Below are 24,376 nucleotides of genomic sequence, written 5' to 3' on the forward strand. Positions count from 1 at the left end.
TGAGTCTGACCAAACTGCAGGAGGCAGTGGAAGACAGAAGTACCTGGCGTGCGCTGGTCCATGGGGTCACGAAGAGTCAGACACAACTAAACGACTAAACAACACTTTGGTAATTTTTGGTAATATGGCACCCTGAGCGAGGCCAAAATTTGGCACCCCCAAGTGGATCTTTTCAATTATGGATCTTCTCAATTTTGCACCCACCTCAGCTTGGTGCCCTGGGGGTGGGAACTACCCACACCACCCTAAATCTTGCACTGTCCTGTTCCATTTTAGTCGTGCTCATCTCCCAAGGAAGCTATTTTAGCCATGGACTTAAACTTATCTGTCAAGTCCTGCCAATACAAGTGGTGCTGGTGCAGCAAGTATAGCCACCCTCTGAACTCTGGGAGGGAAAAGCACAGGGGTACGGGATCTTTGGCCCTCCAGGTATGGTTGGACTTCACTCCCATCAGCCCTAGCTACTGTGGCCATTGAGCAAGGAGGGTCAGAGCTGGAGTCTAGCAATATCTGGAGGAAAAAATGTTCCCTATCCCTGACTTAGAAAATAGCCCCTTGTCTTGAGAAAGGAAAACACATCTGCTTTTAATCAAACAGAATCCTTGTTACCAAGCAAAAGAAGAGGGAAGCCATGAGGTCATCTGCGATGTTTTTGTCATTCCAGAAAGCCAACAGGCAAGGAAACCATCCCGGAAGCCTTTCTATCTATCTACCTAGGCAGTCTTGGCTTGGCTGGTGTCTCTTGAACAGCCAGCTGGCACAAAAACAGTGGGGCAGTCACACGCTCTGAGGATTTTAATACAGATTGTTAGATGATACAATAACACACACGCACTCACACTCACAGATAAACACACATATCCACTTGGCGCCACAGCCTGAGATATAAAGAAAAAGCATACAAATAAAGGCTTTTAGCACCAGAGTTTGAAGGGAGGTCAGTGCCAAGGGATGAATGTGGGACAGCACAGAAAACAAACATTTCAGACTTTTGTCCTGCGTCCACTCTCAGGAGCTTTGGTCAACAGGAAGCTGGCAGACATTCAGGTTCTTTGATAGTTGGGAACTAACTAGCACCATATCATCACCCTTCCGCAGAAGGACAGGAATGTCAGAATCGCTAGCCATATCTTTCAGGCATCTGTCAAAAATGGGGAGAGGGAACAGAACCCAGAATTCTTCACTCTCTGCCCAGCATGGACGGAATGATAGACAAGGGTGATAAAGGGATGGAGAGCTTCCTCTTATTTCCTATTCCCAGCATGAAAGTTCACAGCTGGGATTATGAGAAGGACTAAAAGGGGGCTGGGGAATCCTCAGCCCGTCTCAGCTCCCCGGACTTTGTGTTGTGGGCTACATGGGCACCATCTGGCACCAGAGCAGAAATAGAGAAGAGTTAATAATGGTCAAATTGGGGCACAGACTCCAAGCGTCTAGGCATTTCTTGGTTGGGGGGCTGGGCCCCTCCCTGTCCCACTAGTCCCTAGAAGATCTTAAGAGGTTCTGTTGGGCCCAAATTATCCAATCAAAGTTGGATACCACTGTCATGCCCAGACACATATCTTTCAGTTAAACTGAGCTCAAAAGGGACAGCATAGAAGCTCTGGATCACCTATGATCAGTCCTTAAGTCTTGGGTAAAATTCGAACCTGAATCCTGTTCTGTGATCACCCAAGGAAGTCTTCCTTTCCCCCTATTCAGTTTGCACTGTGCCCATGTCCATTCACGGGAAGCTGTACAGATAGAATGGTCCTGAAGTCCCAGGTTACAAGATACTTTGGGAAGGTCTTAATGCCCCTGGGAATGTTATTTGGGAGGCAGGGGCAGGAGGTCAGCAGTGTGGGATGTGGTCTCCATTGCCCCCATCCCTGCAGGTGGCCAGTGCTGAGCAGTCAGTCCAGTGCTTCACTAAGGCGGCATAATAGCACCATTTGTCGGGGCCGCAGAAAGGGAGGGCCCTGGCTCAGTCTGGGCCCTGCTTTGCTCCCCAAGAGTCACAGCCCCAAGGGGACCTTGGCCGCATAAATAGGAGGCTGTCATCTGGTTAAATACAACGGCAGGTCTTTCCAGGGCTGGCTCATCTCCCACGCCCAACTTCAGGGAGAATGGAGCATTTTAGCTCTCTCTTTCCCCAGGGGTGGTTCCACAGTCTAGAGGGAGCTGTCCATCTTCAGGCTCAGCCGCTGAAGCAGACAGGCCCAAGCTCAAAGCCAAACTTCTGGTTGGTGTCCCCAAAATCCTGAACAGCCACATCGGCCAATGGAAGCTGCTCCACGCGTTGTGTCACAACCTGCAGAACTGTCCGCTCCTGGCCTTTGCGTACCTGGAGGAGTAGAGAAGAGAACGTCAGGAGCCAAATCTTGGGGGAGGTAGGGGGTGAGAAGCCTGTGTAGAAGCCCTGAGACAGGAGTAAGGAAATCACATGACAATGCTGGAAGAGCACATCAGTGGGCAAAGTAGCCACATTGTGGGTACTTGCTGTAGGGAAGTTGATTGTGGAACAGAGGATGACATGGTTTCATGGTTTCACTGGAGGTTTTGGGAAAGGCAAAATAATTCTCTTAGTCAGAGAGCCATAAGATCACTGAGTTAAGGTGGGGGGGCAAGCAGGCAATGGCCTTGAACCCACAAAGACAAGGCGGTCTACTCAGAGAGACAAGGGAGAAAGCTATCTAACTATGGAAATAACCAGTGCCAACACACATGCCAGGGCATGTATCTCTCACTGAGAAGGATGAATTGTAGAATTGTAGAGGGGGAATATGTGAGCCTTTTCCTGTGAGACAGAGCAGGCACATCCCCATGAGGAAGAACACTAACAAGCAACCTTTCCATACAGAGCGAAGGACAGTTTGTGACATCGCCAGGGAGTCCACCAATCATCTCCTTCTGCTATATTTGCAGGCCCAGGAATTCCAGGCAACAACTGCCAGCTGGCCAAGGTTTCAGAATACAAAACAGACCCGTTCAATCTCAGGCTGTCAGGAAGCTTTAAAAACCCAGGACACCTGCCAGATGAGGAGTTGACAAGCCTCTAGACAAAGCAGCAGCCAAGAGAAAAGAAAGGTGGGGCCTTTGCCTTGATTTTATCCCTGCAGAGAAATTAAGGCTAGTTACAAAGGTGGTAACTGAACCCTGTGTCTTGACTGTACTGCTTCAGACTGCAGGAGAGGGTCATGTCTTCTTCTCTCTTTCCATCTATTTATCTTGCAGGGTTTCTCTAGAGCTAAGCCTTCTGACAAATGCTTTGAGTCTGCCATCAAGCAGAGCACAATAGAAGTCGCAGGCAGTGGGTGCAGTGGGGGGGGTGACTTCCTGCTCACCTCAAGCAGCAAAGGTTGTTTGGCCAGACGGTAGTCTCACTTTGCCTTCGTTGTTCAAGGTGTGCGTGCAATTAAGGAAGAGATTGACTAGAGCCCTATTTATATGAATCCCTGGGTATTTCAGCCACCCCACTCTGCTAATTACTATGGGCCATTCACAGATCACCTTGTTGCTTTAGACCAGGAGTCAGCAAACTTTTTCAGCAGGGGGCCAGTCCACTGTCCCTCAGACCTTGTGGGGGGCCGGACTATATTTTTTTTGGGGGGTGGGGAATGAACAAATTCCTATGCCCCACAAAAAACCCAAAGATGCATTTTAAACAAAAGGACACATTCTATTCAAGTAAAAATACACTGATTCCTGGACTGTCCGTGGGCCAGATTGAGAAGGCGATTGGGCCAGATCTGGCTCCCGGGCCTTAGTTTGCCTACCCATGCTCTAGAGAACTGTGCACTTCACCCCCATCGCCTAATGATGCTTAAAGGGAAAGGTATCCCTGACCGTTAGGTCCAGTCGCGGATGACTCTGGAGTTGCAGCGTTCATCTCTATAGGCCGAGGGAGCTGGCGTTTGTCCACAGACAGCTTCCGGGGCATGTAGCCAGCATGACTAAGCTGCTTCTGGCGAACCAGAGCAGCACACGGAAATGCTGTTTACCTTCCCGCCGGAGCAGTACCTATTTATCTAGTTGCACTTTGACATGCTTTCGAACTGCTAGGTCGGCAGGAGCTGGGACTGAGCAACGGGAGCTCACCCCATTGCGGGGATTCGAACTGCCAAACTTCTGATCGACAAGTCCTAGGCTCTGTGGTTTAACCCACAGTGCCACCCGCATCCCAAATGCTTAATGATATGTTATTCTAAGCCAGGATTGGTAACCTGTGGCTCTGCAGCTCTCATCTAGCACCAACCAGCAGAGCCAATCTATCATACTGAAATACATGTTTAAACATTAATTTTCATGCAGATATTTACAATTACTGGAGAAATGAGATGGAAGAGATCTAATCGGTAAACACATGCAAAAGTGAGATGGACCAGAAAGTGAGCTGTCCATCCATAACAGTGACCCCCCCCCCCTTTGCAAGTCATGGTAAGGTAAAGGTACCCCTGCCCGTATGGGCCAGTCTTGACAGACTCTAGGGTTGTGCGCTCATCTCACTCTATAGGCCGGGAGCCAGCGCTGTCCGCAGACACTTCCGGGTCACGTGGCCAGCGTGACAAGCGGCATCTGGCGAGCCAGCGCAGCACACGGAACGCCGTTTACCTTCCCGCTAGTAAGCGGTCCCTATTTATCTACTTGCACCCCGGGGTGCTTTCGAACTGCTAGGTTGGCAGGTGCTGGGACCAAGCGACGGGAGCGCACCCCACCACGGGGATTCGAACCACCGACCTTTCGATCGGCAAGTCCTAGGCGCTGAGGCTTTTACCCACAGCGCCACCCACATCCCTTTGCAAGTCATGGAGCTCCTCCAAAATCCTGGGGTGAACATCAGGAGGCCCTGAGACAATCTCCAGAGATATATAGGGAAAGGCAAGCCTGACGTAAAGACATGGTCACAGTGGAGCAGAAGGCCAACAACTTACCTGGCAGCCATCATATAAGGCTCGTACAAGGGCTTCTGTGCTGTTGTGCATCAGCTCCACACCATTGAAGGCAAGAAAATGCAAAGCCCGAGTGTGGCTGTTGGTGTCGGCCTCATACCAGGCAGCCACATTTTGGCAGAGGAGGGTGAAGTTTTGGTGTGCAATGGCACTAAGCAGGCGCAGAAATGTGAGCTGGGTAACCTGCATGGGGTTGCCATCTGCATCCACATAGGAGAACTGGTAACAGAAAGAAGGAGATATAGGGGTGGCCCGATTAGGCCAAATGGTGGGAAGCCGCTGTATACTCTTCCTGCTATGATTATCCCCCCCCCAAAGCACACCTCGTGGGGATCCACTTGGGGATTGATCATGGGAGATCATGGGAGACGGGGAGAAGCACTGCATGCCCTTCTCAGACTGCTTCCGGGAGTCATCAGGGGTGGCAAAATGGAAGGAAAAGCCCTACCTTCTTGCCCCTCTTGAATGTGCTGAACCAGCTTCCTGGTTGCTCCTTGCTCCAGGCAGCGAGTCGCACCTAGGGGCACAGGTTGCATATTGGTTTCTCATTTTAGGACTTTGAATTCAGGTTCCTGAGCCATGCATGTATATAAAACCAATCCTTTGCATAGACCTTTCAATGAACAAACTACTTTACAATCCTTATTATATTCATCGAGTCCTCATTCTACTTGTTCACAACACACTATGACCACAGCTTCTGTCCTAATCCCTAATGATACTGAGCACAACTACTTACTGCCTCAACTTTCTTGTCAGGAAATAAGCAAGTTTCCCCCCCAGCTGTGAAGTTGCAGAAAACTCTGAAGGCATCCCGGCTGCAGCCTTGGTTTGGGTCAATCCAATATTCACCTGAAGAACAACAAATGGACAGGTGTCAGTGCAGGAGAGGCCAGGGAATCCTTAGGGGATGATGATGTTCCCACTGCAACTAGGAGAAGTCAGAGGCCTAAATGAATGCTTGGAGAGTATTTCAATCCCAGAGTTTGTTAAAAGAATCCATGACAGGTAGGTAAAAAGTTAATATCTGCTTTATCTCCTAGATGACAGTCTTCTAATTTTAAGGCTACAAGTGTGGAGTACAACAAAATGCTGCGGTGCAGAGTGCTTCTCTCCCAGCCACTCAGTCATACCCTTTTCCAGAACACTCCATTCCATTTCTGTCTCCTAAGTTTTCCATTTTCTTCCTTCAGCAGCCAGCCAGCTTTCCATGGCTACTAAGCTTGATTAGTCCTCTTTGATCATTGAGGTTCTCCCCTCACTAGGTGTTTCTTTTCTGCACTCCCATGATAAAAGTGTCTTTTATGGATGTACAGTATTTAAATTCACAGGAAAACTGACACAGCGATTGTGAGATTTCAGGGAGGGTGGCTGGGTCATCATATTTGGATGAATAGCTTTGTTACAGTGGGATGTATTCAATCAAGTTTTATGCACAGTAAACCCACTGGAATGGCCAAGTTAGGTCAATTAATTTAAACTGGTCTACTCTGAGTAAAACATAGTTGACTACTACCCAGAGACCCCTTTTAAATAAATTTTCCAGCGCTGGCTCATGCGAGGCGGTGGTGGGCTACCTCTTTCCTCCACCTCTAACCCCCCAGCACCCTGTCTGGTATTTTGCCATGGCTCACACTCTAGTGAGAGCTATAGCTGCCACATTTCTTCTCTCTGAGCCTTGCTGGGAGTGGGCAAACAGGGAGGCCAGCACAGCTTTTGCTTCAAGCCACCATAAGCTTGAATTTAAAATACTGGATGGAATGCAAGGGCGGAAGATTGCTAAACCTCTTCCCTTGTAGCTGGATTTAAACAGCTTTTTTTAAAAAAAAAAGTTTAAGGACATGCAACTACTGCTAAGGCAAGCACCATACTACCAAACCTGCTTGGGGGGGGGGTTGGGATTGCACCAACTTGGAGAAATCAACCTTGAAGCTGGGCCAATGTTTCCTAGCCCAGATACCTTTCCTAGCCCTGAGGCACCTCATTTCTTGAAAATATCCAAGAGACGTCACAGTGGTTTCAGATGTGAGCCTTTGCAGGAGAAACCACCCACAGAGTTTTCAGAATCAGCCTTCTCTCTGATATGTTAGTTTTGTAGGTGTAGGGATTTTTCTCCTGCCCCGCTCTCCCGTGGGGATATTTTTCAATCAGGCAATTCCTCCCAGTCTGAAATGGGATTACTTATATAGCACAATCAAAGTGCACACTTTGCAGACTAATGAGAAGAAGGTCCCTGCCCCCACGCACTTGTAATCTAGCATTCACCACGGGGGAGGCAAGATAAGAAGGCAGGAACAATTTCCTTCTCCTTCCTGCCAGGCTGGAACTGCAACAGGTACAGACCCACTCCCTGCTCCCTGTTTAGCCCTGGTTATGCCCCGGACGATTCTTCATCTCACCATCTGTGAGGTGGGGGTGGCAAAACTGAAGCTCCTTGCAAACCCGGGCTGGGCTCTCCTGAGTGCCCAGGGGACACCGCATTTGCTCCACTTCGTCACGCAAGGAGCTCAGGGCTGCCAGGACCTCTGCCATCCCTTCAGCATCGGGGTCGGCATCCATCTCCCCGGGTGCATCTCCCTGATCCCCGAGCTCCCAGTCGCGGCGGCTCTTGCGGCCGCTCTCCAAAGGCAGGGGCTCCCGCAGCTCAGCAGGTCGACCCTAGGAGTGGGGGAACCAGAAGCAGGGAAGGTGTGACGTAAGGGACAATGGGAGGGGGGGAGGAAGCGGGTGGTGGTGGTCCCAGGATAATCCCTTCCTCCTGATTCTCTACCGTCACTCACTGGTGGCCCTGGGGGTCCTGCAGATCCTGGATCACCTTTTGGTCCACTAGGCCCCTGCAGGACAACAGAACAGAGCCTGAGCACAAATTCAGAACCCCTTCATCTCAGTACACGTAGGAAACGCCTAATGGAATTGTAGGGGGAGGACCACTAAGGCCCTGTTCCTGAACACTAAAAACCCCACTTGGCTCCCAAACTTTGGATTTTGTGCCTTTGTTCTCATAAGGTGACAGACCTGCATCTAGGCTGTACTCATGTGGCAATTCTAGCCATTCCCAGGACTGAATGCTCTTGCATACAACAGTATTCTTTCCACAGAGAAAACTAGACTGGAATCCTTCCATCCAATATCCAGTTTTCCTGGTGAAGGGTCTCTTCATCTGCAATCATGGCAGCTTCAACCAACAGTGAATAGTGAAAACTAGCCTTTAGAAGCTGGGGAGGGGAACTAAGCAGCATTCCCATGAGTAAGGATTTCAGTGTCCCCGCCCACTGTTTAGATTTTTAGTCCCTTCCTATGGCTACTTGAAGCATAATAAATTATATACCAGCCAACCTATGCAATGTGGGCACATTTATTACCACTATGTAGGCTGAAGAAGCCAGCTCTTTCTACTAGTATATGCAGCCCTGGGGCAAGTTCCCACCTTCCTCTGGCCCACAACACCTGTTGGAACTGGAACTACTCACCGGTGAGCCTTTGCTGCCTTTTTGTCCCAGAGGTCCCTGAGGAGATAGAAAAGGGGGGGATGAGTGAAAGGGAGCTTGCAGGGCACCCTGTGTCTGTTGAGATGGCCCCAGAAGCAAGGAGGGGGTTGTGCATCAAGGGGGATTAGGAAATGCAGAGGGGTCAGGGAGGAAGCATGTTTTAATGTGGCGGCGGAGCAGAAATGTTGCAAGGGAAATGTACTGTATGAATAGAGAGGGACACTGGAACAAAGGAGGGGCGCCTGGGAACCCATAAGAATGTGAAGGCTGGCAGACATGCATTGCCCTGGGGAAGAGGATCTGGGTACCAAACAGGGCCTCATTTCAGGCATCACTCTGGTGTGGTTCTCTTGAGGAACGTGTACAGAGATCTGAACTGTCACGCACTGGACACTGACAAGAATCCAGGATGAAGTGGTTGGTGGTGATACTTACTGAGAGGCCAGGAGATCCAGGTGGGCCTGGGGGCCCAAAGGGTCCAATGATTCCCTATTGAGGAGGAGACAGCATCAACCAGAGTCCCTTTTCCCAGCCTTGCTCCCAACCCCCCTCCATCTGATCAGAGCTCCCATCTACTCACGGGGTCGCCCTTGGGGCCTGGTGTTCCCTGGTTCCCTGGCAGCCCCTGGTCACCTTTCTCACCCATCTCACCTGGGGGCCCAATCAACCCAATGAGTCCTGCGTGACCCTAGAAGGAAAGAGGAGAGATTTGGGAAGTTAGGGGGAGGAGCCAGTTGCTTGTTCCCACCAGGAACTACTCACACTCACCTTCTCTCCTTTGTAGCCGGGATCACCTTTAAGGCCTGGGAGCCCCGTGGGACCCTGTGAACAGAAGAAGAGCTGCATCAGGAGCTCATCTGAGCTTCCGGACTCAGCGCAGGCCACAATCCAGTCAGGAATCAGTAGGAAGGTTTCAGATCATTTTGCCTTTTTATCAAATTGATGTGACTGAAATTTGACTCACTTGCTTGACATGATTTTTCATCCATGATGGCTGCTTCACATGCACAAGTCATCAGCTCACAGCTGCCCATGGCTATGGGAATTCAGCCCAACTCGGTCCTGTGCTGTAGCTTTAGTAACTGCTCAATCTGAATGAGCAGCTGCTTTCCTCCCTTGCTTTTTTCACCACAGCTGCCCAATGCTCATAATATACAAAGCAAACTTGGGAAACTTATTCCACTGCCAGGCTGCTCTTTATTGTAGTTCCAGGAATATGCTTCTAGAACTGCTCTCCCCCCACACAAATAAATACCCGTGAAAGACCCTTTCTATGGTGGATGGGGCTTAGTAAAGGAGTAGCATGGAATAAACAGCTTCCATTTTAAGAGTTCCAGAAGAAGGGAAGCTGTTGCCTGATTGTCCTGCCCTGGACCCTCCATTTCCTGCCACTCACCACAGGCCCCGGTGGCCCTGCCTGGCCAGGCGCTCCCAGGAGACCTTGTTCACCCTAGGGGAGAAAGAAGTGCAAATTGAGAGACCACAGAAGGAAGCATTATGCAAAGAAAGACACTTACACAGCTCTGAGCCCAGCTGAAGGTGGGGAGGGAGAGACTACAGAAAGCACGCCTATGAAGTCAAAGCAGATATAGTGGGGTTGACATGGGGATGGATGGATGGAGGAGACTATTTCTAGTCTGTGCCCTTTCCGCCTGTGTCTACTATTTCCACATTAATCTGCAATTCTTAAAAAACAACACTTCTCTATATACGTACATTAAAATATGTATTTAAACACATAATGTTAAACTCCCCCCTCAAAATATACATTTTGAACTGCATTTTTATATGTTTTAGAGCCAAGAACTAAGCTGGGACATTCAGGAAGTGTGAAAGCCGATAACTGCATTCTGATCCACACATTAGTTTGGCAGTTGCAGATCAGGTCAATTTGTATCGGGATTTGCAAAGATTGTCAATTAGGGATGACTGAAGAATTGAAACACACAAACAGAATATACAGTGGTACCTCGGGTTACATACGCTTCAGGTTACAGCCGCTTCAGGTTACAGACTCTGCTAACCCAGAAATAGTACCTCGGGTTAAGAACTTTGCTTTAGGATGAGAACAGAAATCGTGCAGCGCAGTGGCAGTGGCAGTGGGAGGCCCCGTTAGCTAAAGTGGTGCTTCAGGTTAAGAACAGTTTCAGGTTAAGAACAGACCTCCGGAATGAATTAAGTACTTAACCCGAGGTACCACTGTATCTCTAAACAGGCTGAAATCTAAAGAAGCTCTGTGTGTTTGTTTGTGTGTGTGTGTGAGGCAACTACATGCACAGCTAGAGCTTCCTTTGCCATTTTTTCACTGCTTCAGTTTCGTCAAGCTGACAAAATGAACTGCTTTAAAAAGAGAACATGGTTTCCTTATTCGTGCATCAACATCTCTGTTGAATCACTGCCATGCATCTGAAAGGGATCTAACAAACTACCTAGTCTGGACTTCCGGGTTGGCGCCTCCAGACAATGGCGGAATTCCTCTGATCGGGAGGAATTTGCTCCGTGGAAATTAGGGTCTGGCCGCCACGGCGAAGGCGGGGACCCACAAAAAATCACAGGCGGGAGAAGCCTGTGAACGTGGGATTCGGCTGGCACCTTTTGCGCCTCCCCTACTCACGGGAAAACCCGGTTTCGGGGATCCGGAGCGACGTGGGGTGAATGGCACGGTGCTTTGAATTGACTGCTTCTTTCGCGGAGTGAAGCCGCATTGCTGTTGCCGGAGAGCGCTGACTTTTTCCTGTGGACAATTTGATTTTAAAACAACTACCCATGAGTAGAACGGAAAATTGGATTTTTAAACGTCTTAATTTGGCACCGAAACGGGGTTTCAAACAGGAAGTCCGCCTTCCCCTTTTGTAAATAGACTGAAGCAAAGAGGCTGCAAGCTAAAGTCTTGGAAAGCCTTCCGTAAAGGATTAAACTTCCATCGGCTAAAATGATTAAACCCCCCTTGGAAGCAGGAGAAGAGGGGGGAAATTTTGGATCGTGTAAGCCTGCAGGAGAGAGTGAAGAAAGTCAAATTACCACCGCTCTGAATGTGGAAATGGGCTGCTAGTAAGACTGACGTTTTGGAAATGCTCATTGACTGCGAATAGATTGTTCATTGACAGCTAGTTAAATAAGAGAAATACATTGTTTCCATTGTCTCCTTCTGCGTTTAAAAAGGAGTAAAAGTAACTGAAAATTGAAACTAACTTTATTGCTTGAACTGTGCTTAAAAGGATTGATACAAATAGAAATTGTTTTCCCCTAGAGGAAGCCTTTGAAATTGTTACATGAGCTGAGCTGGGGGAATTTCCAGCTGCAAGATGAAAAACTGTGAGAATCTGGGACTGACCTTGGAGCGTTAAGAATGTTGACAGAAGAAGCCTTAGTGGTTGCATTATGTAAGATAAATGATTCACTGGAACAGCTCCATAAGAAGACGGATGTGATGACTATAAAAATTGATAACTTGGGACAAAAAGTGAACATTATTACAGAAACTATTCAGGAATCGATACAGGGATCTACTTTGATATGGCAAATGGTGGAGAAGGCGGGGGAGAAAGTTGTTGTTGTTGAACCTAAAGTAGCACAAGTGGAGAGGGAGAGAGCCCCAGCCTTACAGATGCAATTTGATGACTGTAAGTTGATGCTCTTTATGATTGAATTTAGAGAAAGTCAGATTTTGAGGATTGGAGCCCCGCTTGGACTGGAGAAGGAAAGTTGGATAGATCCCTTCATGCAGGGATTTACTGACCTTTGGGACCTGGACTTGGGTCAAGAGGAGACTGGAGTTGTGGGGACCTCCAGATTTGGGGGAACTTTGAAATACGTCCTGAAATATCTTTTGAATCTTAGTTTTAACTATGGAGATTTGGCTGACCTGTCGAGAAGGAATAAAAACATTGCTATGTGGGAATTTCCCCGAGATCTACTCTTCAACATCAAAGGAAGGAAAATAAGAACAAGATCAGGAGAAGACAAAGTAAAGTGCATGTATAAATATGAAGAAGACTTGCAGAAGGGACTTGGAAAAGAGTTAAGAGCCTCGGACAGAAGATCACCAGGTTGATGGACTATATGGAATTGACGGAAATGACTGGCAGAATCCGAGGCCAGGGAGAAGAGACGGTGGAAGAATATTGGAAAAAGTTTAAAGTCTATATATAGAAATAATGTAAAATTAATGAGTGTTAGAAAAATGATGGAATGGAATTATATGGCTTTAGTAGAAATGTTATAATGAATTAAGTATAAATAAGTACTATAGTATTAATGGAAAATAAGGTTAAAATATGTTAAGATAACCATACGACAGAAAATAGAGAAAGATGGAAAGGATTTGCTGAAATAATTAATAGAAATGGAATACAAAAAGGGAGGTGAGAGGAGGTCGATGAAACAAGGGAGTGAAAGAGAGGGTATTGAGATGGTATGATGTGTGTTTTTTGAATTGTTTTGGCTCTCGTTTTGTTTAATGTGTTAATGTTGTGTTGTGTATTGTTTATATATTGTACTGTATTGTTTTTTCTTTCTTTTTCTTTTTCTTTTTTTCTTTTCTTTTCTCCTTTTTGTAAGGTTTAAAATTAATAATTTTTTTTATTAAAAAAACTACCTAGTCTGTTCACTCCTGAAGACTAGGATTGTCCCAAAGTGAGGGTTCTTTCTTCACCCCTCCCAAGGCTCATTGGCATTAGGGAAATGCTGCTTTTTCTTTTTTTAAAAAGGAGGTAACTTAACTTCACCTGCTGCCTGGAGTTTAAATATAATGGCTTCTGGTCCTCTCTGAAGTGAAAATGTTGAAGAATAGTTGTCCACTCTCTTTGTTGAAAAAATGTTTGGGGTCTGGTTTTCTAACTACTTTCATCCTTTTCCCAGACATTTGTTATCAAGTGAAGGAAAATACTCACAGCAGGACCCGGAATTCCACGTAGACCTTCTGAGCCAGGTCGGCCTGGGGGTCCCTGCGGACCCACAGGCCCCATCTTCCCCAGGGGTCCATCCGTGCCAGGCTCCCCCTGTAGACGGACAGAAAGGGAAATATATCAGCATTGTTTTCCGTTCTGCCCAGTATTGGATGCATGCAGGCAGCACTGTTTTCATTCCCCTGCAGTTTCTCTTCTGCCCAACGCTGTTACTTGTCTCACTGTCTGTTGTGGCAAAATTACATAACTGATGTAAATGAAATAATTATTCTGCTCCAGTCACGTCAGTGCAAATGGAGAAAAAATGAAAACGATTACATGTCACTTGCAGACTGAAGGCAACAACAGTGAATATCCATTGTATTCACTGGAGTGATTTCCATTCCATGCAGTAAGTGGTCACCAGCAATTCCTACTCCCATTTCCAATCTTTGTCAGAATTCTCCAACATCCCTAATAAAAACGTAGAGGAAGGATGCTCAATTAAGCCAAGACTGATTCAGGTTTCCAGCAGATGCAAGATGCACCATACAGCAGTGGCTGGTTTTGCACTATTATTTGAATAGTTATGCATCTTGAGTTGAGGGACTGAATTCCACCCAGGACAGTGTTCTCTCTTACCTTGGCTCCTTTCTCACCCTGTCGACCTTCACGGCCAGCTGGCCCAAAAGGTCCCTGGAACAGAGAAAGAGAATCACTGCATAAAATGGTTTGATGAGCAACTTTCCTCCCCTCCTTCTAGAGAAAGATTGAAGTCCTATTCATTCTCAAAGCCCTCTTAAATCCAATTATGTTCTGAACATATGCTTTTTCAAAAATTAAAACATATTGTCAATTAAAAACAAACAAACAGGTCAAATGGAGTGCCATCTAAACCTTAGTGGAAACACATAGCCCAGGGAATAGATACAGGAATACAAATAAGAAAAAACAATGATGGAATTGTAATGATAGAAATATAATTAGTGATGGAATTATAGTGACTGTCCACACATCTATTTCTCTTGAATAAATTTCCTAACTGAATTCCTGGGGTCTGTTGGTTTCTAGAACTACTCAAGTGATACTAGCTCCTGCCCTGCCCTTAGATCATTTGGGCTATGTTACTAGGTTCTAGTGCATGGGAAATCAGGATGGGTGATGAGCTAAAGTTGCCAAGCAGCAAGGGGACCAACTTGAATAAAATATTGGGGGGGGGCAGGTAAGCCTTGCCCCACATAATCGATCACATGACATGGTGCATGCATACCATTTGATTTGTAATGCCTATTAACTGGGGGGGGGGGAGCTGGCCCCCTCAAATATTTTATTGGGCAGTCAGAGGAACCTCAGCCCCTAGGAGCTGACTCCTATGCCAAACAGGCACCTTTGCTTTTTGACTGGCAGTCCCCCTACTCCTGGATAGATAACCACAAGTTCATGAGAGTCTTGCAAGTCCTGAATTAGGTGACAAATAAGTAAGTAATGTCAAGCAGAGAGCAACCCAATGGCACCCCTATTGCCAGTGGCTATTCAAGAAGGTTGGCACTATTTGGATTAGGAATCCTTAAATGCAGGTTGACCCTGAGGAGACAGGTCAATCTTCTAGTTATTCACATGACGAGTTGGTACCAGAGACCAGAAGGCTCCCAAGCAGTCTGGAAGATGCAAACAGCTACATAAAAAGGTAAGTGATCTTTAACTGGACAAATGTAGCATGCAGGGCTTGGGACTTTAATCTTGACTATCTAGCCCAGACCATCGAGCTCTAACAGCTGCTCTGGGCCAGCACTTCCTCCTTGCCTTTGCTGGATAACTAAGCATGGTCCTGAACCTACCAACCTCTAAATCAACACCACAGTCCTTGTCCAGGGTCTCTTGACCTTATGTTTTCCATCTATTCTGGAACCTACTGGTCTCAGTCTTACTTGGAGTATCAACTCCTCTCAGATGTATGAAATGCAAAGGATCAGGGCACAGATTGTGTGGAAGTATATGACACAGGCTCCCCTTTGTGGATGTGGCAGGAGAGGAAGAATGAGCACACACATCAGAGGCACGGCCAATAGCCCTGCTCCCTCTTCCCTGCATTAGTGGGCACTACGCATGGCAGGGAATAACTGAAGAGGGCTCTTGTTTTGGATCTATGTTCGTAAGTATTATTTAATCTACTCTCAAATTCTGTTTTAGCTGCCTTACAACAGACACCCAAAAAGTAATTAAATGAAAATGCAAACCAATGTATCGTCTGAACAGTCTTTTGGTAACAAACTTTAGAAGAAGACCAAATGTACAGAGACATTAGCAAGGACCAAGGGCTCATTCCAAGCCTGGATCCATGACCTGTTTCAGCAAGAAGCTCTGGAGCTCTGCACTGGAACTGGAACACCTTTTTTTTGCAAAGTTTGTTTAGTAACATGTATTTATTAGGCCAGGATTCTTTTTTATGTTTTGTTTTGTTTTTGTTATGGACTAGATCAAATTCTTTATGCGGGCATGCACCTGCTGTGCAACAGATCCACACATCTACACAAGATGAAATTGTCCGCCATTGTGCAGGTTTCCTCTAAAACCATGAGATGTAGGAGCATGCTCTTAAACAACACAGAAAACTGACAGCCCAAATCTCACGAGTGATTTCTTCAAAATCATGCTCCTGAGTTCAATGGAGCAGCCTCCCAAGTATTTATACATATAATTTCAACCAAAATTTTAAATCCTTTGGCATTTGTTTCGAAGGTGTGATCTATGTAAGCAATGTAAATGAGAATGTGCAGCTTCTTAGACTTCCCTCTCACTGGAAAGGCAGCCCCAACGTACCCTCTTTCCTGGTGATCCAGGAGGACCTGGCTCCCCAGAAGCTCCAGGGGGTCCCTGAAAATAAAACAGAGCGGATTATTATTTCAACCACCACACCATTCAGGTGAGGGATTTCTGGTGGCAGAGACAGAAAATCTCTTGTAAAATCAGCACAATCCTCTACATGTCAAGTCAGAAGTAAACTCTATTGAGCTCAGTGAGACTTACTCTCCAGCAAGTCCCATTGCCAGTGTCTATGGGAGTGCCACTGTGTGTAAGGGTACCAGAATGTTGAACTCGGCAGAGCAGGGTTCAAATCCCCCCTCAGCCATGAAGCTCACAGGGTGACCTTGGGTCAGTCACCATCTCTTAGCTTAATCCAGGGGTAGTCAATCTTTTTATCCCTACTGCCCACTAACACATCTTTCTTGATGGTAAAATTTCCTTACCGCCCACCAGTGCTCAATGGAAGGAGGATTCAGCTTGTTCAGTAGAACCCCCTACTGCCCACCTAGAATCCTGAAACGCCCACTAGTGGGTGGTAGGGACCAGGTTGTCAACCCCTGGCTTAATCTACCTCACAGGGCTGTTGTGAAGATGAAATGAGGAGGAGGAGGAGAACCATATACACCACCTTGAGATCCTTGGACAATAAAGGTGGTACATACATCTAATAATAAAAAAATTAAAAAGAATGACAGTTACCACATGAAATGATATTATTTGCCTTTATATTTGCGCCAGCCCTAGGTAACAGTATCAAGCAGGTGTGGGAAAACTTTTGACCTCCAGATGTTGCTGAACTACAGTTCCCATCATCTCTAGCAAGCATAGCCAAGGGATGATGGGTATTGTAGTTCATCCACACATGGAGGGCCAAAGTATCCCCACACCTGGTATAGAGTGAGAAGAATTGCAAAGAGTGAAAGCTTCCTACATCACAGATGTTTAAACTCTTTGATGAATGTCAACTTATTGTGTTTCTTTGGGTAGAGTAGCTATGAGGCAAACCAGTTTAACTATGCAGTGAAGCAATATTCAATGTATGCCACAAACTACAGACAGGTGCTGTTTGGCTACTGACCATAGGGATTTTTTAAGAAGCCAAACAACAACATAACCAATGTAGGGCAATGATAAACTTATGTCTGCCATACTCACTGGAAGTCCAGGATCCCCTATATCACCTTTCTCACCAGAAACTCCATCCAGACCCTGAGCAGAAGAAGACAGAAGCAAATCAGAACCTATCAATTCTCACCTGGGAACAAGTTGCTTTGACTACAGAGAACTGCAACAAAACGTTGCAGCATTAAGTGCTCTAGTTCAGGGTTCCAGCCAGAGGTTCAGCCAGTCATGCCTTCTGTCAGGATGCACCATTCCCTCATCCCTTAGTTTTCCATTTTGGTTCCAACCAGCCAGCATTTAGTGGTCACCAAGCATGCTCAGATCTCCCCAAATGCCCCCCAATCATTTTGATATTTAAGTTTTCATCCAGTGCTGGAAACTGAGAAGTAATGTCTTCAAGACTTTTCTCATTCTCCCAACAAACTGGGATCCATCATCCAAAGCCAGATATCAAACATGCAGTGGCTCCTTTCATATTCAGATACTCACTGGAGGACCAGGGTCTCCGGATGGGCCTGGGTCACCTGGGAATCCTATTGGACCCTGCAATGGAGGGATAGGAGTGGTGAATACCAGACTACAAAAAGCACCAGTTCTCTAGAGAGGAAACCTAGAGAAGTCCAGATGGCACACAGGGGTGAATCTACTATGAAACTAATGGAGCTTAAGCTTTAGGGGCCCCAGAAACAACTCTAGTCCACATTGCTTTAAAAGTGTATCATGCATGTATATTATTCTGTGAACCACCCTGAGATCTTGTGGTGAAGGTGGTATATAAATTTGGTAGGTAAATAAAAATAAAATACATAACATTTCCCCAATTTTCATCCCCTCCATAACATGAAATTTATAATGCATAGGAATTTTTTATCCACATCAGTGACTTTGACATGTAAGATAATCCAGTACAGCAATTTTAATCAAAATCTCAAGCGTAGTCATTAATTAAAAAAACAAAACCCTGTGGTGATCTGTTGTTGAACAACCTAACAGTGGTTACCCAGACCTTGTTGCTGGTTTCAAAGGGGCCCCCATGACAGTTCAAGTTTCAGGGCCCCAGAAATGTAGGTCTGTCACTGACTGCACAGTTCACTGGGTGATGGGTAAACCTACATTCCTGCCTTGGATTGTTCTGCCTTGTGCCAGAGGTAAGAACAAACGGTTCTTTTGTCTCTTCTAGTATTGTTCCATGGCTCTTCTCTGAGTGTCTTTTGAAGCTATAACTCTGCTCAAGGGGCCTCTGTGGTGCCAGTTTCATTGGAATCTGTTATGACCATAGGACTGGGTGATCAGCAGGGCCAGGGAGTTTCTTTGCAGCTCTTTGGGAGCTAAACTGACACATCACTGAAGAAAGTAGCCCTTGCCATTTTTCAATTCCGAAGCCAACGACTCACCAGGTTCCCCTTGGCTCCATCCTCTCCTGGGGGGCCCTTCTTGCCAGGGGGCCCTGCAGCTCCGGATTGGCCAGAATCTCCTTTTTCACCAACATCACCCTTTACCCCCTGCAAATTCACACAGAGAGATGCCAATCAGATGGGGGTGGGATTTAGGATGGGAACAGACTTTGCAAAAGCAGCTTCTCATGCTGCTCTTTTAATCTTAGTAAAGAGAGTCACATCTCTGCTAAGTGACTCAGCCACAGTGATTTGTCCAGCCTTAACAGAAGTTGGGTCGGAGCAGACATAGTCCAGGAGAGCTCCGGGAGGGGTATTGCATCCCCCCATATTTCTCTCCCAAACTCACTTGCCGGCCTGGCTCCCCGGGAGGTCCAGGGTCTCCTGCTTCCCCTGCTTCCCCCTAGAAGAGGAGAAAGAAATGGAAATCTCAGTCCAGTCATGCTGCTCTCCAGTTCCAACCTGGAACGGCTTTTCAGAAAATGTGCACTGACATATTAAAATACCTCCATCAACACAATTTTTTAAAAATGAAAAGACCCAAGGACCTATTGACACCTTTTCTGGATACTCCTTTTCCTATCTGATAGGGTTGTAAAGAAATATAGTCACAGAGCTAGCTATTCTATGAGCTGGTCCCTGCTAAGAGAAGGATGCGTCTCTCAGGACTCATCCAGGGCTTACCTTGTCCAGCTAAAGCTGCTCCTGAGCACTCAATTGGAGCAAGCAGCAATTCGGATTTTTCCCAGATTGCCATTAGTTCTGATATTTCACTAAAGAGCAGGTTTTTCTTTGGAAAGGAGCAGGGCAAGGGGGGAAACCACTCAGACTCATGCCCAGAAAGTGCAGGGCAAGCGGGAAATGGCTCAGTTCCCATTTCTAGCCAGAATAACATAGAAGGAGATGTGATTTCTCTGATCTGTTTCGGAGGCATGATTTGGAAGGAGATTGCACTTGCATTCATACAAAGGGGGCTTCTTGTGTGACTCTGCAAACACAGCCTTCTGTCTCCAAACAAACATTCAAGAGTTGGGACTCTGGGATCAGGAGGACTATATCCTGAAGCAAGTTTCAGCCCCAGTGCCTCTCACTTTGTAAACTGAACGTGGCTCTTCTGAGAAAGTTTTCTCTATCTCCCAGTTTAATTATGCACCTCATGACCCCCAATTTGCTCTATGATTTTCTCTCCGCATGCCAGCATCTAATGCACACACATAAACAACACTTATAGCCCCTTTAACACCTCCAGCTTTCAAACAGCTCCCATTTTGTGCCTTCCTAAAACTTTCTGCATTTTCTCTGTCCTATTTAACCCACAGTTCCCTGCACCTGGCAAAATACTCTGCTGCTGGAGAGAAGAGCATATCTGCATGTGCTGCTGGTGAAGAATCCAGTCATCTCCTTCCCTTACATATTGAAGGATGCCTTTCTTGTTGCTTCTACCCCCACTATGCAAGCACCCTAGAGAAAAATCCCATGGCTCTTCCAATGCTCTGCATCCTGCTTCCAATCCCTGAACTCTCCACAAAGTGCAGAGAGCAGCTCTCATCCCCTAATATCTTGGCTTGGACTCACCTTTTCACCAACAGCACCTGGCTGTCCCAGCCCACCAGGTTGCCCCTGCGGGCCCTGGAATGAAAAGAGACACATTAAGACAAAGGCACACCTTAGACCACCACAGTGGCCTCCCTTGTCAAATCTTATCACCTGTTTGAACAGTTCAGGACTTTCCCCATCCACTAATATTTAACCAAATATCTTCCATCCTGCAACTTAACTCATTCACTGTTAGCTTCCCCCTCGGACTCAGAGAAAATAACCAACACTTATTATCTTTAGGCCTGTTTCAATGTGATGATCACTATATGCAAAATATTTCCTAACCCTGATACTCCTCCCTATGCATACAGGTTGTGGTATAGAAGTTGGAATCATTTCATTCTTTGCAGACACTTCTGAGTCTGGGCACTTGCCTAAATGCTCTTGGAGGTCCTCGTGAGGTTACTTTACATGCTATTTTATCCTATTTATCCTCAACAGTTGCAGCTAATGAGATCTACTGGGTATACTCTTCTGGTGGTATCATCTGTCCATCAAATGAGTACAGCATAGGCATGTGAAAAGACATTCTTGGTGGTAGCACCACAGGGAGTGGATTTTTATTTTTATTTATTAAATTTGCTTAGCAGTGCTACTGATAAAGGGGAAGGCTGATTTTTTAAATCATTAATTATTACTATTAATTAATAATTATAACTATTACCTTGGCTATCATTTTAGTTATATGCTGGGTTTATTGGCAAAGTTCACTAATCTGATTTCTACCTTTAGATCCAGAGAACCTCCAAGAACCCATGTTTTATGGTTCTGTTTATATTGCAGCGAGAGCTCTTAGAACGATGGCATAAAAACCCAATCAGTAAATACCATGGTAGCCACCCACCACTTGATAATGGTTTGAAGTTGTCGTTATAACTTCATTTAATAGTCAATTACCACACATCATTATCATATAGAGGATTACTCATGCAGTGATAAGTACATCATAACTATCATGTAAGCAGAACATGTGATCTCGGACAAGGAATCAATGCACTCAGAGCATAGGATCATAGAACTGTAGAGTTGGAAGGGGCGCTGAGAGTCATCTAGTCCAACCCCCTGCAATGAAGGAATCTTTTGCCCAGCATACGGCTCAATCCCACAACCCTGAGATTCAGAGACTTGTGCTCTCCCAACTGAGCTATCCACATCTCTGGCATGTGACACAACAGGGGTAGATTGAGGTGGATACACGCTATGTTTTGCTTTATTATCTGTCCTGCCATTTTATGCAATCTATGGGGTTTTCGTTTTTTGTTTTTAAATCATATAATCAGTTCATAGTATTCCAACCACAGTGGTGTCAGAAATCCTCACATCCTTCTCCTCAGCCCCTGAGCTCAGCCTCTACAGAAAATCAGAAACAACAGAGTTCCATCCATCCAGCAAATTCTGGTCCATATGCTGGTGCTCCCACCATTCCCCAGAGGAGGAACGCGTCCAGGAAGTGTCTATCCAGGGTGTTTCGATTGATGAAGAGGCCCTTTTCCATTCCAGCTGGTCATTAAGAACCAAAGTGTAACTTTAAGAATGCATGCCTGAGTTTCCTTGTTTTCCTCTGCTCTCCTCATCCCCCTTTCCTTTTATGTTGGGTCTTTTAGACTGCAAGCCTGGGGGGCTAGGACTGTTTTATTTTTAACTACTCTTATGCAAGTGGTTGTAGGAGTCTTATAGGCTAAAGAGTGGTGTCATAATGAATAAATAAATTCTGCCCCATCTTGCTTTATATAGATGAAAAAAATGTTACTCACATCGCCCCCACTGGGACCCTGGGGGCCTCGGGGGCCTGGAGCTCCTGGTGGGCCCTAAAGAGAGGAGAGAGAGAAAGAGGATGAGGTTCACAACGAGGCACAGGCAGATGACTCGCGGGCAGGTTTAGGTGAAACAAATGACTCTTACCATTGGGCCAACATCGCCACTCTCGCCCTTCTCCCCTGGGGGCCCTGGCATCCCCTGTGAAAAAAGCACACACACCCAACAAAGTAAGCAAGTGTAAAGCATTTCCACCATTCTGCCGATATTCCTCTAGTCTGGCTAGCAGGCACATATGAGAGTTCAAAAGCCATAATCTAAGTACTCAGAATTCAAATGTGAATGCTTAGTTTTACATTTCAGAATTTATATCAGGGTTTTTCAATCTGGGGAGAAATTTCAAATCTGGTGGAGAGATGTGTGTGCCTGTGAATAGTTAAGGCCCTTGTGGTAAGATTCAACTGACTGAAATACTTTTTTAAATATAGAAATTCAAATAAGAAATTTTGAATTTTTACTATTGCAAATATAATTTTTTCAGCAATCCACAGTTGTGAAACCATTTATTTAACCCTCAACATTTAGAAAAACAAAATATTTTGAATTTCATGGAATTCACTGAATTTAAAATTTCATACAGAAGTTTGCCTTAGCTTTAGTCACAGTCCCAAGTTCCCTACAAACCATTTCTAGATAGCCTTGAAACCTACTGAACGATATGGGATACAGAACTCCTCTTGCAGAAATACAATTTATTAAATGTGCCAATACGAATGGAAGTCAAAAACTCTGTAGCTGCTGATAAGCTATTAAGATCAAGACCGAATGTAATTGGATTAATTAAGACTTGGAAGCAGGATGAAATAAAATCACCTCACCTTGAAATCTAGCACACGGGAAGTCATACAAAATGTATAATTGGCTTTATAATTGATATATATTTGAATCTGAATTGTAATTTGAGATTGATAAAATGTGGTTTATATTGGATTTTAATAATTGGAAATTAATAAAAATTATTTACAAAAAAGAGAAAGAAACCTACTGAACAAAGCTGGGGAAATCACTGACTTTCATTCTCACTGCAGGAGCTCGCTTAAGAAGAAGCCCAGTTATTCCAAGGCACCCCCAATGAAATAGCTTCATGTTGTCTAACTCACTTGTAAGCCAGATGGGCCACTAACACCTGGGAATCCACGGGCTCCTTCATCTCCTTTCTGGCCAAACATGCCCTGCTGCCCTCGGCGCCCAGGCTCTCCATCCGCTCCCTGTTAGCAAGACACCATGTCAGGATTCCCACTGAAACAGAAACACCCTCCATCTCTCTTTAGTAGAGCCAAGAAATTGGGATTACAGAAGTGGGAGGCATCGCACTCAGCCAAGCCTCTAGTCTTCAAGCATATGGTGATGTCCACTAACATCAATCAGAGCTGCTTAGAGGTCCTCTGTTGAGTAAGAAGTATTTTCATTTTGTTAAAAATAATTTAAAAAACTCTGTGACAGATGAAAGAAAATGGTGATATGGGAGGGTAGTTGAGCTGCGCCCAGAGGACTGTGAGAGGAGACAATCCTTTCTATGAAAGCTTTGGGAGTATATAGGCCAGTACAGATTTTGGCATGGAGTCAATACTTACTGCAGGGCCTGGATGTCCAATAGGACCCTGGATCCCAGTAGGTCCTGGGGGACCCTATAAGAAGAGAAAGAACATGAAACAGCAATGCTCTCCCTAGTTATTCATTCTCTCTCTTCTAGCTTCTTTCAAAAGATCTCCTTGGTCCAGCTAATAAAGAATCTATAAGCAATCATGGCAACACAGTTTAAGGGATAATACCCTGAAGTCTGCCAGCCACCTGCCTCAAACTCACCGCTTCTCCTTTGTCACCCTTGCTTCCCTTTTGTCCTGGGCCACCCATCTCTCCCTGCAGAAAGAGGGAGAGGAGCATGAGAACATAGAGCATCACCATGGGAACCATTGCTGCAGAAACCATTGTCAAGCAAAACACATGCCCACTGAGTCAAGTCTTGGCTGGAGAAACCAAGGCTGTGGAAATCATTGCTAGGGATAGCCAAGAATCTGTTGTCTGGGAAACAAAAACTGGTCCTTGTAGCTGTATGAACCCTGTGCAAGTTTCCCCTCTTCCTCCAAATTCAGGTGGAGCACAGGCTGCCTACCTTATCACCATCTTCTCCAGCAAGTCCTGGTGGTCCAGTTGGGCCCGGCAGACCCAATGGGCCTGGGATTCCATCATGGCCAGATGGGCCCATTGGGCCTCGCTCACCCTGGGAAAGGGAAGATACAAATGAGGACCAGAGCGGGGGTAGGACAGAGAATGGCACTGGGGTAAGTACATGAACAGTCTTCTTCTTTTCTTCTTTGGTGATCACTTGTGGCTGAGTA

General features: G+C 45.9%; 1 protein-coding gene across 7 annotated transcripts in view; it reads right to left on the reverse strand.

Moving 5' to 3' along the window:
- Nucleotides 1-780: 780 nt before the first annotated feature.
- COL5A3 (collagen type V alpha 3 chain) overlaps nucleotides 781-24,376 on the reverse strand; it is a 128,292-nt gene continuing 104,696 nt past the window's right edge. For 4 of the 7 annotated variants that reach the window (XM_053369420.1, XM_053369409.1, XM_053369427.1 and 1 more), the window contains 25 exons: nucleotides 24,151-24,258; nucleotides 23,844-23,897; nucleotides 23,612-23,665; nucleotides 23,138-23,245; nucleotides 22,125-22,178; nucleotides 21,977-22,030; nucleotides 20,199-20,252; nucleotides 18,973-19,026; nucleotides 18,624-18,731; nucleotides 17,719-17,772; nucleotides 17,263-17,316; nucleotides 16,123-16,176; nucleotides 13,945-13,998; nucleotides 13,309-13,416; nucleotides 9,813-9,866; nucleotides 9,185-9,238; nucleotides 8,997-9,104; nucleotides 8,852-8,905; nucleotides 8,399-8,434; nucleotides 7,709-7,762; nucleotides 7,328-7,586; nucleotides 5,668-5,780; nucleotides 5,377-5,445; nucleotides 4,911-5,147; nucleotides 781-2,323 (listed from right to left, as the gene is read on the reverse strand). In XM_053369420.1, coding sequence (XP_053225395.1) covers nucleotides 2,177-2,323; nucleotides 4,911-5,147; nucleotides 5,377-5,445; nucleotides 5,668-5,780; nucleotides 7,328-7,586; nucleotides 7,709-7,762; nucleotides 8,399-8,434; nucleotides 8,852-8,905; nucleotides 8,997-9,104; nucleotides 9,185-9,238; nucleotides 9,813-9,866; nucleotides 13,309-13,416; nucleotides 13,945-13,998; nucleotides 16,123-16,176; nucleotides 17,263-17,316; nucleotides 17,719-17,772; nucleotides 18,624-18,731; nucleotides 18,973-19,026; nucleotides 20,199-20,252; nucleotides 21,977-22,030; nucleotides 22,125-22,178; nucleotides 23,138-23,245; nucleotides 23,612-23,665; nucleotides 23,844-23,897; nucleotides 24,151-24,258 — 2,157 coding nt within the window. In that variant the 3' untranslated portion in view covers nucleotides 781-2,176. Of the gene's footprint in view, nucleotides 2,324-4,910; nucleotides 5,148-5,376; nucleotides 5,446-5,667; nucleotides 5,781-7,327; nucleotides 7,587-7,708; nucleotides 7,763-8,398; nucleotides 8,435-8,851; nucleotides 8,906-8,996; nucleotides 9,105-9,184; nucleotides 9,239-9,812; nucleotides 9,867-13,308; nucleotides 13,417-13,944; nucleotides 13,999-16,122; nucleotides 16,177-17,262; nucleotides 17,317-17,718; nucleotides 17,773-18,623; nucleotides 18,732-18,972; nucleotides 19,027-20,198; nucleotides 20,253-21,976; nucleotides 22,031-22,124; nucleotides 22,179-23,137; nucleotides 23,246-23,611; nucleotides 23,666-23,843; nucleotides 23,898-24,150; nucleotides 24,259-24,376 lie in introns of those variants that run through there. The other 3 variants (XM_053369417.1, XM_053369445.1, XM_053369451.1) reach the window with 3 other exon arrangements.

Source organism: Podarcis raffonei, chromosome 2, assembly GCF_027172205.1.
Source record: "Podarcis raffonei isolate rPodRaf1 chromosome 2, rPodRaf1.pri, whole genome shotgun sequence".
Lineage (NCBI taxonomy): Eukaryota > Metazoa > Chordata > Lepidosauria > Squamata > Lacertidae > Podarcis > Podarcis raffonei.